At 40.7% G+C, this 19,106-nt stretch overlaps 1 protein-coding gene across 2 annotated transcripts in view; it reads left to right on the top strand.

Moving 5' to 3' along the window:
- PPEF1 (protein phosphatase with EF-hand domain 1) overlaps nucleotides 1-19,106 on the top strand; it is a 35,320-nt gene that overhangs the window by 13,995 nt on the left and 2,219 nt on the right. For both annotated transcript variants that reach the window (XM_017728458.1, XM_017728459.1), the window contains 11 exons: nucleotides 1,761-1,933; nucleotides 3,609-3,723; nucleotides 5,620-5,666; nucleotides 9,511-9,677; nucleotides 11,266-11,302; nucleotides 11,764-11,913; nucleotides 14,594-14,794; nucleotides 16,144-16,329; nucleotides 16,943-17,085; nucleotides 17,753-17,859; nucleotides 18,854-19,017. In XM_017728458.1, the coding sequence (XP_017583947.1) occupies nucleotides 1,761-1,933; nucleotides 3,609-3,723; nucleotides 5,620-5,666; nucleotides 9,511-9,677; nucleotides 11,266-11,302; nucleotides 11,764-11,913; nucleotides 14,594-14,794; nucleotides 16,144-16,329; nucleotides 16,943-17,085; nucleotides 17,753-17,859; nucleotides 18,854-19,017 (1,490 nt within the window). The remainder of the gene's footprint in view (nucleotides 1-1,760; nucleotides 1,934-3,608; nucleotides 3,724-5,619; nucleotides 5,667-9,510; nucleotides 9,678-11,265; nucleotides 11,303-11,763; nucleotides 11,914-14,593; nucleotides 14,795-16,143; nucleotides 16,330-16,942; nucleotides 17,086-17,752; nucleotides 17,860-18,853; nucleotides 19,018-19,106) is intronic.

Raw genomic sequence — 19,106 nt, 5'->3', positions numbered from 1 at the left:
ATTGCATTTCCCAGCCTCAGCATGTGCCAAAATGGAAGCAAGTCTGTGAGGAAGGCAAGTTCATGTTCAAAGATAAAGTGATGGATGGATGGCTTCCTGTGTGCAGGAAGGGAAGGCAGGAGTAGGAGCAGGCATGGGCAGGTGTCTGCCTGGCTTGAAGCGCTGAGAAGATCACTGACTTTGAAGGAGTCATGTCAGATGAGGACAGCTGGCTAGAACAGGCAAGAAATGAGGAATCTGGGTGGTCTGAGGAGCTGGTTCTGCAGTTGCCCACTTCCTGGGAAGTAGGGTGCAGAGGGAGATACTGTCCAGAGGCCTGCTGCTAGAGCTGGAGCAAGAACTGGTGCAAATGTGCTTGGCTAATCACTATGTGGGAATCAGCAATTTCAGCCCATGGTGACATTCTGGTGTCCAGCCAGACAAAGCTGTAACTGTGGTAGAAGGCTGCAAATCAAACTGTACTTGGTGGAAACAGCGAACCTTGCTGTTATTTGATGCCTTAGTCCATTTACATGGCTGAGTATAACATTGCATTAGCACTGAATGTGCTAATCAGCTCACAGCTGAAGTGCTGATAGTAAAAGGGGACTTTTAAAAATCCAGATTACATTTTTATCTATTTATTTCTTTAATATGGACTTTATCCAGTTGCAAGACAAACTGGCCTTTATGAATCTCATAATTTAGGAGGCCACATGCTGGTTTTGGCTACTGTGAGTTTTGAGTCACAGCCACAGGTCAGCTGTAAATCAGCAATAAATAATACAGCTACATGGCTGTAAATAATACATTTTTATTTGCAGTTGCAGGAAATCAGGGTTACAGAAAACTTACCTGTAGCCCAGCAAACAGTGTTTACAACAATCATCTCACAAGACCAACTCTGCAACAGCATCTGCTAGAACACTTTTGTTTAGGGCCTGGTTCTCTCTTTTCGAATAATATATGATCAAGACAATCTGCAAGAAGAAAACACTGAAGTCTGGTGATCAGTCAGTTACATTTCAAGGTTACATCAAGAAAAATATTGGATTGAAGCAATTAGCCGTGTTCCTCCTTTCTCCATGTTCCAGAAGAATTAGAAGCTATACTCTTCTTTCACCACTCTGTTTTTGTTTACTTTATTTCATCCAATAGTTTTGTGGCAGCAAACCAACAGCTGGCATTGTTTCCTAGCTGTATCAGAAAGGAGTGATTTGCAATCCACTATGAATAAATAGAATTTTGTTGGTGACTTTTAAAATAATCGCTGACCTTCTGGTATTTTAAGTAGAAAATAAAAGTAATAGAAGTGAATCTCCAAAACCTGTATCAAAAGTGTAATATTGAACTTTAAACAGATGATGCTCATTAAAGATCAGCCACTACTTTTGTGTCTCCTTGCATCAGGGGGAGGGAGAAGGAAGTTTGTACCAGGTGATGGTTCTCGTTACCTATGTGAGCAGACTGCTCCACAACTTCAGTGTAAAATTTTTTGCACCCTGACCACAGCTACCAGCAGTTGGAAAAGAGTTTTCGCCTGGTTTTAACTTTGCTTTGGTCTTTTTTACCTTGTTTTGGTTGATTGGTTGGTTGGTTTTCGTATTGTGGAACAATCTGTGGAGACCTGGAGCTTTTCCACGATACGAGGCAGGAGTCAGCCACTGTAATACTGCAGCAGTTAAAGCAGTTACATTCAACCAGTTCTGGCCATGCTGGTACAGCTCTATGGGGGACTGGTGGAGTTTCTACAGTTTTGTTTTTCTTCCCTCTTGTTCCAGTGTCTCAAATTTTTACCAGCCCTAGTGCTCCTCAGGTGATGGATGAAGGCTTATGTTTAAAAGAATTTGAAAAGAAGATTGATGTTCCAGACTCCTATTATGGACCACGACTCTCATTCCCCCTTACTGTTGAAGATGCCAATGCTCTCCTTCATGCTTTCAGGAATGAACAGGTAATTTGCAACTAGCTTGGTTTTGTTTTTTACTTATTTTACATCTGTCAAGTTGTAGTTTCACAATCCAATGCAAGGCTAAACTGGTGCCCAAAGAGATATTTCACCCTTCTTTTACATCCCATTACTTTTTCCTGCTAGCCCAGTGTGAGCATAAATGTGCATGGTGAGCCGCCTTGGGAAATTGATCTGGCTGGAAGTTAACACAATAAAATCAAAAGCAGACAGTTCTCAGACAGACGAGTTCCCAGATTTGATTCACTACTTTGCTGCACGACCACCAGGCCCAGCACTGGGGAGGAGGCAGGGAGTAGTGAGATGAAATGAGAACACTTAAGCAGCTGCAAGTCAGGAGATCTCAGTGAGAGTACAGAACTGGGAAAGGTGTTCTAAGCTAAAATAGAAACTAATTATCATCTTTTTCTGGGTTAAAAGTGCTCATTGTTTGGTCCTCTGTCTTTTGTCCCCCCACCTCATTCTTTTAGAGGAATTGAGGTGTAAGGGTTAATCACCTCATTCCAGGCTGCAAGACTCTACCATAACAGTGGGAGTGACCATAAAGCAGTGCTAATGTAGCAGAACACAGTGACAGCACAAATCTCTGGAGCTCGGGCTGCAGCTTCCAAGGCACTGAGGAGGCTGTCCCTCATTCTCTGTATTCCTGAGCCAGCCCTTTTGTTGCCCACAAGATGAGGGTGGAGCAGGGAGGCATTACATGGCACAGCTCTGTTTGAACTTGTAATTATTTGTGCTTAACAATATGTTGTATATAAAGGTTAAGGGTCTATCTTGCTTTTTAATTTTCTAAATAAGAATTTTTTTTTCTGAGTCAGTTTCTGTGGAGGCTGATTGTAAAAGTACCAAATATAAAGCAGATGATAAATGAGCCAACCCACACTTCACCTTACTGTCCACTCTCCCTTCTCTTATAAGGCTGGCATTTTATTAAAGAAATGATCATATGTAATTGGCCTTTTTGTTTGCTTAAAAACATGAATCTTGAAAAGTTGTTCTGTAGCTCATCTATCTCCTCTACCAAGATTCCTCAGAGCTGTTGGAATTAAAAGCTTTAAAAATCACCAACTAAAAATTTTTTCATAAAAAACCTTAGGAGAGAAGACTGGAAGCTTCAATGTTGCATTGTTATAACGTCTTCACTGTGAACAAGAAGATAACCCTTACCAAGGCAGCCCTTGCTGGAGTTTTCCTGTCATTGTTTTTGCAGTTTGCTGAAATATCATTTATGGCCTTCGGGGTTTTTTTTTGTTAGCTTGTGGGATTTTTTTTTGTTTGTTTGTTTGTATTTTACTCACATCTAGAATGACATCCTTTTATTTTTTTCCCAGTTACTTTAAACAGATGGCCTTATGCAATGATTCTGAGTGCTCTCTAAGTCTTATATTTTCTGAAAAATAGGAAGAGTAGAAACAGTACAGTATAAATAAAGTGGGAAAATCTGTAAAATAAAGTCAGTCAGGGCTCCATATCCATTCACTGGGAAGCAGAAGCAAAGCTCTGAACACACCAGCACTAGGCCATACAGCCTGAACTGATGTCCGGAGGTCTGCACTATAAATAACTTTGGCAATACATGTCTGATATTAATAAAGCAGACAGACCTATTGCTAATTTGAAGGAGTCTTCCTTTTCTACCTGCTTTTTTTTTTTCTCACAGCTGCTTCATGCCCGCTATGTACTGCAGCTACTAAGTGAAACTAGGAGGGTTCTCAAGGAGATGCCAAATATCACCCATCTTTCAACTTCCTACTCCAAGGAGATAACTGTCTGTGGTAACGTGCCAGAGAATATAACTGCTTTGGGTTATGGGTTGATATTATAAGTGGTTATAGAGTGATACTTTTCCAAATTTTGCCATCACAAGAGAGTTCTCAATGCCCTTTAAAAAATTTATTTATTTACTTTCCCCCACAAATGCATAAATTGGAACAAACAAACAAACAGACAAAAAGTTCCTGAGTCATAATAAGTATATTTTAAGAAATTCCCTCACCTCCTCTTTCCTGTTCTTGTTTAACATTTCTGAATGAGTCAGTATTAATTCAGCTAACACTGCAGTGCAGCTTAAATACTCCTGCACTTCCACCTCTAAAATGTTACCAAGTATTTTGATCTCTGGCTGTAAGTCTCACCTCTTTCTCCTCTCACTGGGATAAAGACCTTACTCAGTAATGATTTTAATGATTTTAATCATAATTTAATCGGTAATGATTTTAATGAGGGCTTAATATGGGTGGCAAAAAAGACCTTTCATTGACAGCATGACTATTTAGAATAAATTGAAATGATAATAACCCCTCTTTTCTAAGGAGACCCAAGAGGATAGATAAGTCTCTATACAACCAACAAATTAGTCTCACAGAATGGTGTGTCACATAGTAAAGAACTAAGAGCTCTTTGCCCATCTATTTTGTTACACTTTTTTAAATTATGGATAATGGGATGCGGTATCCTGACTCGACACAGCATGCAGTAGCTGCAAAACAGAACAATAATGGTGACATAACTCTTGACATCTATAAGTGCGTGCTGTGTGTAATAGTAAAGTGGTATAAGGGAGGTACTGTGAGACATGCAAAACAAACAATGTTTTTAAAGATGTGGTTATGGACCTACTTTGATTGCCAGGAAAGGGTTTGTTTAAATGAGGTTTGTATAAACAATAATTTGTTAACCAAACCAACAAGACCCCTTTCCAAACCAAGGGAACACAGATTCATGCTTGTTCACAACACAACATGTTCGTGTTAAACAAACATTCCTCTTCGCGTTTCTATTGCATTTGTACTATGTAAGCAGCATCTAAAGGGAACCCAGTCCTGTACTGAAATGAAAAGCTTTTGTAACCAGAAAGAGCCTCTGCAGAAGACAGATAACCCATTTTTAAGCATAATTGGTCCAAAATGTTGATTTCCTTAAAATAAGGTATCCCTCTCTCCATTTCTTATAATTTCAAATTAATAATGCAGATTAAATATATGCCTGAAATGTTTGCTTCCACATATGTGATGAATACCTATCATAGCTTGAAAGATCCCTCAGAATTAATTCAGCAGGCTCATAATTAATCAAAAGTTGTGCAGAAAACATGTACACAGGGTAAAAATGTCACTTCTCTTTTCCTAATCATTGGTGGTAAAAGCATATTTTCACAAGATAGGTTTTGAAACTGTTTTGCAGCTTTGTGGTGGTGAGTCACAGACATGAGAAGGTTGGCTTCAGCTGCAGCTACAGCTGCATGAAATGCAGTCAGATGCACATGGAATCTCTGCTCCAGTGATCCTTTGTGTTGGGGTGAAATTCCCCTGCCTGTTCCAAACAAACCTCTCAAAAAGGGCCCAATCTGTCATTCCTGTGGCCTTAGCATTGAGGCACCCAGGCATGGATAGTTCTTGACACTCTCCATCACTTCCTGCTGGTAGTAAGCAAAACCTGTCCCTGAAACACGTTCTGTTGTGCAGTATAAAGAGGGCTACTTGGTAAATTTAAACCCATTTGTATGTAGAAGTCTATTATATTTCAAAATGTCTTTCAGTGACATTTTCTGGGTTTATATACGTAAGGAAAACATGGGGGAAAACTTATTATGCCTAACCAATTCCAGTTTTATAATTCCAGTTTCTTCCTCTGTGAGAAAATTTTTTAAAAAATGTTTTTGTTTCCTGTAGGAGATTTGCATGGAAACCTGGATGATCTTTTGCTGATATTCTATAAGGTAAGTAGGTACTCCGAGATATGGCATTTTCACTTTATGACTTGTTATTAATAACACATATTTGTGTGTGACAGATTTATCACCATTAGAACTGTTCATGTGGTGTGCATACACCACACACACAAGTTCTGGAACAATTTGGTGTCTTTGTCAGAGCTTTTCCTTCTTCATATCCTCCTGTTCACTGGGAAGGAGAAGATCGAGGAGATGATTGTTTTCCTGAATGATGAACTGCAGCATGAGCCAAAACTTAAGAGAACTCCTTGCAAAATCTCCAAAGTTCTGCCACTGTTTTAAATTCCATATTGACTGAAGTCTGCTAAAATCAGGAGCTAAATTAGTTCCTGATGTAACACTACACCATGGATAATTTTGACTCACAAGAAAAATGCAGAAGCTTTCATTTAGGCCTTCCACGGATACCTACAGGTTTTTTGGTTTGGTTTTGGGTTGGGTTTTTTGGTTTGTTTTTGGGTTTTTTTAACAGGAAACAAGAAAGTGCTGTTTAAAAGCTTTTTAAGCCTTGGAAGCAATCACATGATCTGCACAAAATAGAAGTACTTTGGGCACACTTTACATATCCTTTTTTATCATGCTAAAAAAGCATTTCTCAGTTTTACTGATGTGTAAAACAAATTAAGCTCCAGGCTATCTTTTCCACAATTGTATGTTTAACTGAAGATGCAGGAAATGTTGTGTATTTAGTTTCACGTTTATCTTCAGTATGAATCACCACCTTTGATTTAGCAGGTACTCTCTTTGATTTGAGCTTTCCGGGGAGAGGGGGGGAAAAGGTTTGTGTCAGATCCTTACACATTCATCTGCACTGAATGGAGACTGAAGTGAGGTAAACCAGGTGTTTAAATGATGTCATTCTCCCCCTGCTTCCAGCTTTGTTACCCTTCATCTGACACTTGTTGAATGTAAATGTAGTTGTTTTGCCCAAGTGCATACCTGAAGTCTGTTGAAGTATAGTTAAAGTATAATCAGACCTTTTTATGGAGTTCTGCTTTTCTTATTAATCAACCATCTTTAACTGGTCATTGGCTCGCAGTCTTTTAGTTGTTTAGCTCTCTTTTTGAAACTGAAATAAGATATATGTTGGTTTCATACACAGAACCTGGAACGGGAAATTTATTTTGAAGATAAATGCTCAGATATAATTGTATTTACAGCTGCAGTAAGCCTGCATTTTACTCTACAGATGTCGATTCTTTCCCCCCTGCCTAACAGATGTTATAAAGAGAAAAAAAAAAGCAACTCTAATCCTGATTTCAGTAAATTTAGAGCCAAAACTCCCACTGACTTCAGACTAGAGATAACACCCAGTTGTTCTCTGTTAAACTTCTAGGGAAGTCCCTTCCACCAAACCGAATAAAATGGGCAAGTATTTTGTCACTTCAAAGTAGTTGAGAATATAGAGAACATATGATAGAGCTGATTAGTTATTTAGAAGCAAATTAAATGACACTATTTTCTGTCCCCTCTGAGCAGTTTACTCGATAAGCAGCAAACCCAGTCAGCTTCTGGGATCCATTTTTTTTCTCCTTCCCAAACTCTGTTTCGGTTGGAAGGGATTTCATCCTCCGAATTGGTACGAACTACCTTAAACAAGAGGGTGCAATCCTAAAGAGTGCCATAGGAGTGATCTCAGTGTTCACAGGGCTGTGCAGAGCTGAATGGATTCTGGAGGCCTGCATTCAGACCAGGCTTGTCACAGCACTTCCACAAACCAAGCCCCGCAAACACACAGAGCTGGCAATCTACAGCATATGGATACAGTGCTGCAGATGGTGTATAATCCTTACACCTGGTTTGGCTGAAGCTAAGACAGTTACTTATTTTTCCTCAATAACCAGTTTGTAAGGTTCATTCAGTCCCTGCATTAATCTTTATTAAATTACAGCATTTCCTGATATTCCTTGAAACACTTGAATTTTAAATTATGTATTCCTAAATTAGATTGTTAAAGGGATGCTATAGATAGAAATAGCCTGAAGCAGTAGAAAATGCCAACAACAATCGGAAGTTAATTAATAACTAACCCAGGAGATACAGTAATGATGCCCAGCAGCAAGTTGCTAATCATTACAGGGCCTTGTTTACCTCTCCAACATGTCAGAGGCTGCAACAGCCTTTAATTTAGTTTTGCTCTCATCGTTGGTTGAAACCACAGAAAAGGAAACTACATGTCTGTGGAGCAAAACTAAAATGTCACTTTGAAGTTGGAAGTCCAAACGAAACTTGCTTAAAACTCAAACTGTGTGTAAGCTTTTCCAAAAGAAGGGTGATAGAGTCTGGAGAGTGCTCCAGTAGATCTGTCTTTACATGCGGACTGTAGTTAGAGTGGTTGTGTGTATACTCACAATCTGCTGGTGAATTCACATGCCTATTGGTTTTAAGGCAAAGCTTTTATTTATCTTTCCAGAAACTGCTGCTGAGTTTCTGCGTCTCTTCTACTCCTGAAATCCATCCTGTCCTTTTTAAAATCACTTCAACCCACTGCATTAGCAGAGTCTCATACATTGCCACTCCTGTGAGCACAGAGCAAGCACAGGCCCCTTCTAAGTTACCTTGGAAAGGGCTCAGGACAGACTAGAGCAAAAACCAAGGAAGTTGTATTTACAGCAGCCAGGATGGAGAGACCAGGGTTCACTTCTGCATCCTGAAAACACAGGACACTGATTGGGACAAAAAAAGATATTCTTGTATGGATTCAAATTACAAGTTTCATTGAGTCCCTGGCCAAATCATGTATCCTACAATAAACCTGCTAAGGCAGTACACCTGCAATGCCATAGGAACACAAGAAAGGCTTGACACTGACACAGTAGATATATTCAAGAAGTGGATGTGCATGTCTTGCAATGCTGCCAAAAAATGCTGCCAAAACTGTTAAGAGTGGCTTCCACAGTTATAATGTCATTTTATAGATGTCCTATTGATATTTCTTGTACATATCAATTGAGAAAACAGAGGTTTCTCTTTTCTGGGAAGTCAAAGTTAAAATACTATTTCTGATACTCATGACTGGAAATGGTGAAGCTACATATAGTTGGTGCTGTATTTTATGTAAGCTGATGGCACCCATTGAAGTGGTGGTAATTAATCTAATCTAAAACATATCATCAGTTCAAAATACTTGTTTTTAATAAGTCACCATTTATAATAAAGCATTTCTCTGTATCTTCAGAAAAAAAAAAGGTAACAAATAGCTGTATGTTCAGCCTCTCAGGTTTGTGAGCTTTCAAGTATATCTTTGCCCTCATGAGTAAAATTCAAGTAGTGTTTTCAGGATTAAAACAGCTGAAATCAAACTCTTCAAAGTTCTGTCTTAAGATTTTATATCCTCTGGACTATAGTCTTTCTCAGGAGTTCTGGAATTATACACTGCAAACAATGTAAATGTATGAAATTCATTCAAACTTACGTCAGAAGATAATTTTTCATGGATTTCTTATCTTCCATTCCAAGTGAATGACTCCCTTCTGTTTGCAAGTGCATAATTTCCTGGCAACAGTTGCATTAACAAAAATGTATCTTTTACTACAAGACTGATGTTCCTTTTGGTCCCTTTCAATTTAATATAATACATTGAGGAAAGGATTAGAGATGGCATTGTAAGAACAGCTAGAGAGGTCATCTCTAATGGCTCAGGTTGTCTGATATGGAGGTTTTTATTCTAAGCAGTGGAAATAAATGCTGCATTTTAGATCTCTGTATTACGTAGGATTTTTTTTCAGAATTTCTAGCAATGGGATCTCATTTAAATGCTATTTCCTTTTTTACAGTAGCAAAGCAGCCTCTCTAAATGCTCCCCCCCCTTTTTTTTTTCTTTCTGCAGAATGGTCTGCCTTCAGAACAAAACCGCTATGTCTTTAATGGTGATTTTGTCGACAGAGGGAAAAACTCTATGGAAATACTTATAATCCTATTTGCATTTCTTCTTATCTATCCCAACGATTTACACTTGAATAGAGGAAACCATGAAGACTACATCATGAACCTGAGGTAGATTTTGGGGGTGGGGCAGGTAGTATCTGGCCTTTCACTAGAAATGTTTGAGCTTTTGAATGCTACTTTAACCACTGTGACACCCTAAAACAGAAATAATGTTTTATTAAGTAGTCAGGTGAAGAGCTTTGCCTCTTCAACGTGTGGGGGGGAAGGAACATCCTCACTACACACAGACATTTGAATGGGAATCATGTCTTGTTTTTGATCTAATCATAATCCATTGAAGTCAGAGGGCTTAGTACAGCTTCCAGAGTATCAAAGTTGGGGAAGGACAGATGGAAGGATGATATTTTAATTAAAGAACATATTTAGCTAAAGCTGATATTTTAGTTAACTTTGAACTAAGATGTCACTTCTCAAACACAAGGCACAGGTAAATATCCTACCTTCTACTCAGTGGAGCTTCATTAGTTGGAGGTGTCAATGCAGGAAAGCTGACACTTTTCTAACACAGACATTTGCACTCAGCTGTGCAGTGTTGCCAAGGGAGTGAACACAGCCAGTGGCTCTGGCTGTAGTCAAAGTGTGACTTGGAGACAAAATCATCTCACAGATGTAAGAACTCCTCGGTCCTACTCCCTACAATTCTAAGCCACCCCAGAAAGTCTTTGGGTGACTGACTGGTGGGTAACCTGCTATACCCCTTGGATCATTTGATGTGTGCACACAGGATGTATTGCTGTTTTAATGCAGAAGCCTGTGTTAACATCTAGGTTAGAGGCCCATAGTCAAGTCCTATTAATGATCCACATAAGAGAATCAGTTTCACATGACAGTTACTTTTTCAGCACTTAATTAAAAAAACAAAAAACAAAAAACCCAAACATAAACCAAGATCAGTTACTTAAACTACAAGGCAGAAAAATTCCTACCCAGAACAGTAGAAAATATTAACTAAGTCTGTGATGATATGGAGTGCACAGATGTAGTCCTGTGTATCACTCTTTCCTGGCCATTTTTATTAGCAGTGCTGCACATTGCTAAATTTGAAAGCTGAGTGTTGTGAAAATGCCCCTTGATGAAGGATATCTTGGTGTTAAAAGAATGAGCTCTCAAAATCCTTGTCCCTTGTAGGGGAAAAGACATGACAGATGACATCGTTTAAGAAAGTAATATGTTCAAGGCCAGGCTGGATGAAGCTCTGGGCAATCTGATCTAGTGGAAGGTGTCCATGCCTATGGCAGGGAGTTGAAATGAGGTAATCTTTTAGGTCCATTCTATAATATGATTCTATGGTGATATGATATTTAAGACAAAAAACTCTGTGAAGGTTTTGTGGGAATTTTTGCCCATTATCAGTTAGCTTCCTTTGGAATTTCTCTCTGGTATCTAAAAGGTAGAGCTGGCAAAAAGGCCTCTTAATAATTATTGGGCTGGATTCGGTTCCTGACCTCTATTATGTACAAGAAACCGGTTTAACTGAATTCTCAAGACAGAGTGGAGGAAAGCACATTTCAACTGAAGTGAGATGGAATGGCAGGTGAAAAAGGGGGCTAGAAAACTCCTGGAAAACACCATAGCACAGGAAGCCATGCAGAAGGGGCATACTGAAAATCAGTTCATTATGCTGTCCTGTTTTCAGATATGGCTTCACAAAAGAAGTTTCGAAGAAGTACAAGGTAAGATTCCTCCTCCTTCCCCTATATCTTTTTGTACTCTTGCACATGTAAAATGAAACCTGTGTAAACAAGGAAACTTCCAACCAATTTATTTAGGTGTAGCAGAGAATTACTTTAATGATGTAGCTGAAATTATTTTGGCCTATCAGTGGAATAACTGGCAAAACAATTTTAACTGCTAGTCTCTTATGCCCAGAGATCTGTGGGACAAAGTAAGTAACATCCATAAGACTAATCAAGAACACAAAAAGAGGTGAACATGAAAGAAAAACTAAATGCTACAGAGACAATCAAATGGCCCTAAAGTAAATGTCAGAACATGTTTGTCAGGATTGCAGTTCAGGATATCACCTGGACACCACTGTTCATGTAAACTGTCGCAGACATTTTAGCAAAACCTTGAACTTAGAAGCAACAGATTCTGCCAGAAACAGGATCTAATGTAAGAGTATATTTTACAGGACCACTGGAAACAGATTTTGTGTCTTCTGCGAGATGTCTTTAGCTGGCTTCCCCTTGCCACTATAATTGATAGCAAAGTTCTTATCCTACATGGGGGGATATCAGACACCACAGATTTGGATTTTCTGAATGCACTTGAGAGAAATAAGGTAAGAGATCATATTCATATGAGGGTAATTTTGTTTTCTTTTAAAAATTTTGCAGTACAAATGCTAGGATCAAGTTGTTTACATTAGGAAAGAAAATGGCAGCAGTATAAGGCATGTAAAAAAAATAATAGTCCAATTTTTCTTCAAAATCAGGGCTTAGGAAAGAAGGTTGCAGTAGATGTGAGAGCCAGTTGTTTGGCTTTCTGCATAACATGGGTCTTTTGACCTTAAAATAGCTAAAACCACTTTAGATGCCTCCTCCTGCAGTGATTAGCCAGGAAGTATTTAAACTGCTTGATTCTCAGGTATTTCCAAACACTGTAGAAATCAATCTAGCCACATATTTCTTGCACTGCCTTTTGTCCTGGGGCTGTGCTTCTGCCATCTGTTGTGTGTGGGAAGTTCTCTACCTGTGAGGCACTCCCTTGGCAGCAGCTGAGCATTGTACACGTGGGAGAGCCTTTCCAGAAGGATCAGACTTCAAGAACTGGCCTTGATAAAACAGAATCTACTGCTTTTCATGGATTTAGAAGACAGAAATGTTCATGCTTTTTTTCTGAAATGGTGAGCAAACACAGATCTTCCAAATGAGTGGAAAGTGGTGTTGCTGCCTGTTCCGAGCTTCCCCTGCCCCTCCCAAAGACACGTGCTCCTGCCCATGTGCTCCGAGCTCCTTTGTTCCAAGCGAGGGCAAAGCCAAATGTAACTCAGGCTCTTCAGCAGTGTCTGAATGGCCGGTCACCCCGGGTCCGCCCCCAGTCCTCCCCTTTCCCCTTCTCCGAATAAAAGATGGTCGAGGGGAGGCTTCGCCTCTCACTCAGCTCAGCGACTTTCCTGTGGACATCTCTTGTCGTCTGTCTCATTTGAAAGCTTCTAACTGCAGGGAATTGAGCGAGCAGGGAGCTATATTTCTCCCTCTTTGCTTCTGCTGATGGTATTTGTTCGTCAGCTGATACAGGTACCGATTTTAGAGCTACTAAAGTGCTAGATCGCCCTTGCTACCTCTCAAGGCTGCTCGAGGCTTTCTAAGGCATTGAAATACAAGCGCTAGCCGGTATAAAGCTGAAAAGATACCTTCCACAAAGTGGTGTGGGATTTGGTCTCGATTTGGACAACTAAATCAAGATGTCTGCTTGTGATCAGGGTGCTGAGACTCCTTATAGTCAGTGGAGATCCAGGGGACCTGATGGAGATCATTGCTTAGGCACGTGTCTGCAGTGCTGTTGAAGGAAGTGCCCCATAGGCTGGGGATGTCCCCTCTGGCCTTTGCCTGCCTCTGAAGAAAGTCTTCTTTGTAGGTCTCCTCCACCAGTCCCCTTTAGGCCAGATTTGTGTCTGTCCCCCTCAGACTAATTCACAGACACAGTGGAGCATCTCAGATGGCATAGGAGACCAATGTTTATGCAACCTAGTGTACCCTGTCATCAGTGTCTGTGGAATCTAGAGCTGTCATCCCCATATTTCCTAATGCAGAAATAAATGCTTTACAGGACAGTCAGTTCTGTCTCTGTTTCAAAGACATGAAAAGAGCATGAACACTCCTGATCATTGGAGTGTTAGGCTCCATTGGCTGTACCACGGTGCACTAAAACTGGGTGCCTAGCTACAGATAGAGGTGTCCTAACTGTGAGATGAGTTCTGCCCATGCTTTCACCAGGGCTCAGCTCTGCATGTTTCTGAGGCAGTATCTGTAAAATGCAGAATTAACAGGTCAAAGTTGCTGCCACAGGAGAGCATTGCTAATGAGACATGTGTGGGCCACAACCCAGGGTGGTGTCATTCAAGGCCAAGTGATGTATTTTAATTGGTACAGCTGGCAGCTGACACGTCTCTCATATTGGTCAGTGCTCTGGAGAATAACCCAGTGTTGTGCACTTTGTTTTGAATTAGTCCTTTTCTTTGTTAAAAAGTAAAATTCAGGCATCTGTGGACTGTGTATGTTTTATTGGTGGGTGGTTTTGGTTTGGGTTTTTTTGTTTTGGTTTGGGTTTTTTGGGTTGGTTGGTTGGTTTGGTTTCGAGGTTTATTTTGGCTTTGTTCTGGAAATAAGCTAGTATGAGAGTATTTCAAATGAGAAGACATTCCCTGGAGAAGAGTCCATGTTAGTGGTCATCCATGGAGCCATAGCACACCACTCCAAAAAAGCAAATGCCCATGCATGTTGGAGGAGTTTGATCTAACAGTGTAAAGCCTGATGTAATACTTCATCAATTTCACTGCCATCTTCCTGATACTCTATTTGTTTTAGCCAAATTAATCTAACAGCATGGTAGTGTGTCAGAACAGAAGTGAATGGACTTTCACCTTCAATAGAATATGAATGTATATTTTGTTTCCAGGGAAGCTGGGCACTGAAGCATCTTCCCTGAGCCCAGGCCCTACTTGCTGTATAGTGAGACCTTAAGATTGACTGTGTTTGGAATGAGTCTGTGTGTCTGGATAAGAATATGAAAGCAGCTCTGAAGAGCCTGGTTACTGATAGGTATAAAGCAAAATTTCTGCAAGTGCCAAACACCTGCAGCTTCTCTGAAACCTGTGAGTTCAGGACATTATGAGAGTTAACATTAGTCAAACTCTCTGAGTTTTCCTGAGTGCAAGAAACATGAGCTGGTGTGCCTTTCAGCCAGCATCTCTGTATCAACTTTTGTTGTTGGGGTGGTAACTTTTTTTTTTCTTAAAGTTGAAATCTTTGATGCGGCCACCAAAGTCAGTGAGAGACAGACAGGACCAAACAAACAAGAGAATTCCCACGACCAAATCCAGTAAACACACTGCCAACCAGCATCTTGCAGGGAAGACACAACACACCTCTTCATCGGGCTCCACTCAGCCTTCAGGCTCAAATTTGCCTCCAGACCCCGCCCTGAAGGAATGGAAACAAGTAGGTGAAACCAAAGACACACTGATAACAAACCCCTCCCGCACAAACTCGGCAGGCGTTCTGTTTAGGCAGTGTGGTTATGAGTTCGAGAGAATGGTCTCTTATTAAGAAAACAGTCATTCTAAGGAGTGTATTAAATACCTAACGGTTTTTGGATGCTTTTTGTAGACCTGGTAATAAAGGCTTGGGATTTTATTCCTTACAAGTAAAATTTGCCCAGTGTTTTGTTTTCTTAGCCCTTAGGAGGAGGAAACTGCTCAGTACGAAATGGGTTTGCCTGCCCTCACGTGGTTGGATCTGTTGGTACAGAACGGGTTGTTGGTTTAGACAGGTCAGACTTTGCAATTGTTGGTGAGATAAAGCACCTTTCTTTGTCTGTGCTTTTGGCAGCTGAATGCTGATATAGCCCCAAAAAGTCGCCCAGATCCTGAGACCTACAGGCAGATTATTCAGAAGTGGGAAGTTTTTGTCCTCTGGCTGTTCATTTCCTCTTGAATATTAGAGCCAATATGGAGCTTTAGTTATACTGTAATTTAATAAATTGTGGCAATTTGGAAAGCTTAATTTCTCTGAAAATCTGATTTCCCAAGATACCTCTCTGACCTACAAACTAACACAGTGGGCACAAGCAAGGCCCTCTTTCCCCCAAAAATCTGACACTCCCCCAGCTAATCAAGCATCCACTAAGGCATGCTCATGAACATGAAGTGGAATGTGTTAATGCAAACCTTGCCCAGCAAGGTTTAAACAAACACATTTTGACTAATGTTTTCTACTGACTAGAATTAAACCATGATAATTCACCTTCATGTCTGAATCCTGCTAAAATGTGAAATGTTGGTTTGAAACGTGAGCTAACTGAAGACAATAAAGCCAAAGGTAACTCCTACCATGTTGAGAGCAGGTACTCCCAAGCTTAGGTAAAACCACTGACCCATGTGGTTATCCAGTCTGTGCTGGGAAATAGAAATTGCCTCTCCTACCTATATGTGAAGAAGGCAGCTCGTGTTCTCTTTGAAATAGCCCAGGTACTGCTCCTGATGCACCTGCCCAAGTCTGAAAACCTCAGCTGTGAAAGGAGGTACATTGCTAAAAAGATATCTCTTCTGGAAAAAAAAAAAAAATTCATCCAAAATCTAGAAAGTGTTTCTTAAAAAGGATAAGAAAAGTCTCAGCACAAAAGAATATGCTCCTGAAAGGAAGGAAAAAACCCAAGACTTACATTTTAGCAAAGATGTGTTTTCTCCCTGTACTGTGGGGCTTTTGCTGTGGCCAGGATTTTAGACAGCCATAGCCTGTCAGTCTTCCCCCACTGTTAGTCCTCACTTGCTTGAGTTTGCTCTTTATAGATCCTTGACATTCTGTGGAGTGATCCAAGAAGCCAAAATGGCTGTACACCAAACAAGTGTCGAGGAGGAGGCTGTTACTTTGGTCCCGATGTCACTGCCAAGCTGTTTGAGAGGTATAATCTGAAGATGCTCATCAGGTCTCATGAATTTAAGCCAGAAGGTTATGAGATCAGTCATGATGGGAAGGTAAGATGCTTCCATGTAAAGTAGAATTCTCCTGTGAATTTCACAGGAACATCCACAGTAGATTTGTCCACAAAATTTATTCTAAAAAGGGAGAGTGACTTCGGGTTTGGGGGAACTTTGTCCTAGATAGATGTTACAACAAATTACTGAGTTCTGAGTAACAAAATTCTTTACAGCTTTAGGGAGTGGGGACCAGCTTATTACTGACATGAAAACAAATGGACATCAACAAAATCCCCAAGAAGAGTTGTGTGTAAATACAGTTCAAGAGATGCTATAAGGCTCTAGTTGTCTTTAATTTACGGATTTCTCTTCTGGCCCTGCTTTCTTACATGCTGTGTTGGGAGGCTAACAAGAATCCTGAAAAACAGGTCTCTCTTAGAAAGAGGTTTCTGTTAAAACAGCATGTTGTATCTCACTGCCCTCTGAAGTGTGACAGGTCAAAAATAAAGGCCCAGAGCTCTGACTCTAAAGGCAAGAGCAATTTGGTGACACAGTTTTATATGTAGACACATAATTTTGTAACTTGGAATTTTTTCTAAGATCAGTTTCAGAAATCAGTGTCAAGAAGAGCTGTTCTGGCCAATCCAGTTTCTCTGTTTCCTATGATCAGGTTATCACCATATTCTCTGCCTCTAACTATTATGAAGAGGGCAGTAACCGGGGTGCTTACATCAAGCTAAATCCTGAACTGACCCCTCGGTTTGTGCAGTACCAAGTCAGCAAGTACACGCGCAGGCAGAATCTCCGTGAGAGGTAAAGCTGTGTGTTGCATGCTGTGAGGGGTGGACTCTCCTCACATGTGAGTGTACCTGCCACAAATCTCAAGCTTGATGGAATAACTGAATAGGCATCCATTTTCCTTGATTCTCCCTGGTTTTTTGTTTTACAATTTAAAAATTAATACAGTAAACTAAACATGTTCTAAGTGTTCAAACTTGGTTTCCTGAGAAATTCACAAAGGTAATTAGATGAGGTAAGCAGTTTGAACAGACAATTGCCAGGGACTCATAAATGGCCTGCACCTGCTTTAAGGCTGCAGTGTTAATCTGGACAAATCCTGTTATGAATTGAGTCTCAAGAGTTTATCATGACAGCTTTGCCATGCCTAGTACTGTGGTCAGATTAGTAAAGGAAAGCAGCTTAGAATTACCTGCATAAACTCAATTATCTCATAAACGCAGATTATTCTTATGGAGCATCGTTGGTTTTGTTTTTTGGGGGGTTTTCCCCCTCTGAATGTTGTCTTGCTCCCCCACCCCCTCCAGTGTTCCAGTATGTTTTGGGTCATCCTACTTAAACATACTAGACCCTAAACTTACTACATGTTAAAGGATAGAAGCATTTGATAATGAATGTTGAAAAGCATAAAATGCTTGAGGATTTTAATCCTTTAATAATCTGCTGATTTTTTTCTTCCTAGGGTAGGTACAATTGAATCATCTGCCTTAAAGTCCTTACGAGAGAAGATTTATGCTCACAGGTCTGAACTCACCAGTGCTTTTGCACAATACGACGTCAATGGGACAGGTACTACTCCTTCTCTGTCCAGCTGCCACCGTGGGGAAAACAGCTTCCATGCGTCTGTGGGGCAGAGGGGACAAACTCCATGGAGAGGAGTCCTGTCTGCCTGCCACTGTCAGGCTGAGGACAGCAGAGGCTAGTTGACCTTGTTCTCCCTGACCACAGAGGAGAATAGATGTTGGCAAGGGTTTAGCCCCAGACAACAACTTGAGGGGATGAAGCTTGAAGTAGAAAAAAGAAAGCTGAAAGACATGGGCAAATAGAGAAATGGTGTTTGCTGTTGGGTAGAGAGTTTGGGCAGGCAAATCCAGTTCCAGAAGCTCAAAAGTCACCACCACCTTCATATAGGAGGGTCTTCAGAAGGTGTCAGACAGGGAACTGGGGTCTCAGGTTGGAGGGAACTGGTCTCCTTTTGAGCCTGGGAGGTATCTGAGGAAAGTTGGCTGCCTATGCCTCCAGCAGACACACAGCCTTGTCTATGCCTCCAGCAAAAACACACTCACCCCTCAGCTGAAGAAAAGTCAGTGCTAAGTTAATAGATTAACCTTTAATGTAGAAGCAAGAAGTTGATTTCTACCACAAATACAACTTTTCCTCAGGATGGCTACTCACTTGACTGTGTCCTGTGCCCTTACAAGGGCACTCAATAACATGATGGTGTTTCTTTGGCCACTGAACAGCTGTTTCACATATTTCTGTCTGGTTTTCAGCCACATGTCACTCTAATTGCAGCTCAGCTGAAATCTGAAGTACACCTTCATGGCATAATCTGGCTTTGTCAAAAGGTGTTAAAATATGCTGAACGTCATAATAGCATCACAACTTTGTGTCAGGAAGGGACCTGTGGAAATGCCTAGTTCAACCCCACAGCTCCTTTGTTATGAGGGCTTTCATCCCAGGGTTCAGAGAAAATCCTTGTGTTTTGTAACCCTTTGTGCTGGTGACTGATGTGTGCTGTGTCCTGTTCCACTTGTAACCATGACCTGACCCCTTCTGGCAGGCAGGATTTCTGTCAACGACTGGGCTGCAGCGATGGAGTCTGTCCTACAGCTGGAACTGCCCTGGAGGATGCTGCGGTCTCAGTTAGCACAGATGAATCCAGATGGAGAAGTTGACTTCATGTCATGTTTTTATGATTTGAAAATGGGTCAACCTATAAAAGAGGTAAAGAGAAAAACACCTCCTTGCAGTTCTTGGAGGAACAACTTTCGGTGCAAATTAAAGCACAAGACAGTGGTTTGGCCCATCAAGTA

The sequence above is a fragment of the Corvus brachyrhynchos genome, unplaced genomic scaffold, assembly GCF_000691975.1.
Source record: "Corvus brachyrhynchos isolate BGI_N302 unplaced genomic scaffold, ASM69197v1 scaffold11, whole genome shotgun sequence".
In the NCBI taxonomy this organism is placed as follows: domain Eukaryota; kingdom Metazoa; phylum Chordata; class Aves; order Passeriformes; family Corvidae; genus Corvus; species Corvus brachyrhynchos.
The sequence above is the reverse complement of the archived record's forward strand: the minus strand, read 5'-3'. Positions and strand labels throughout refer to the sequence as shown.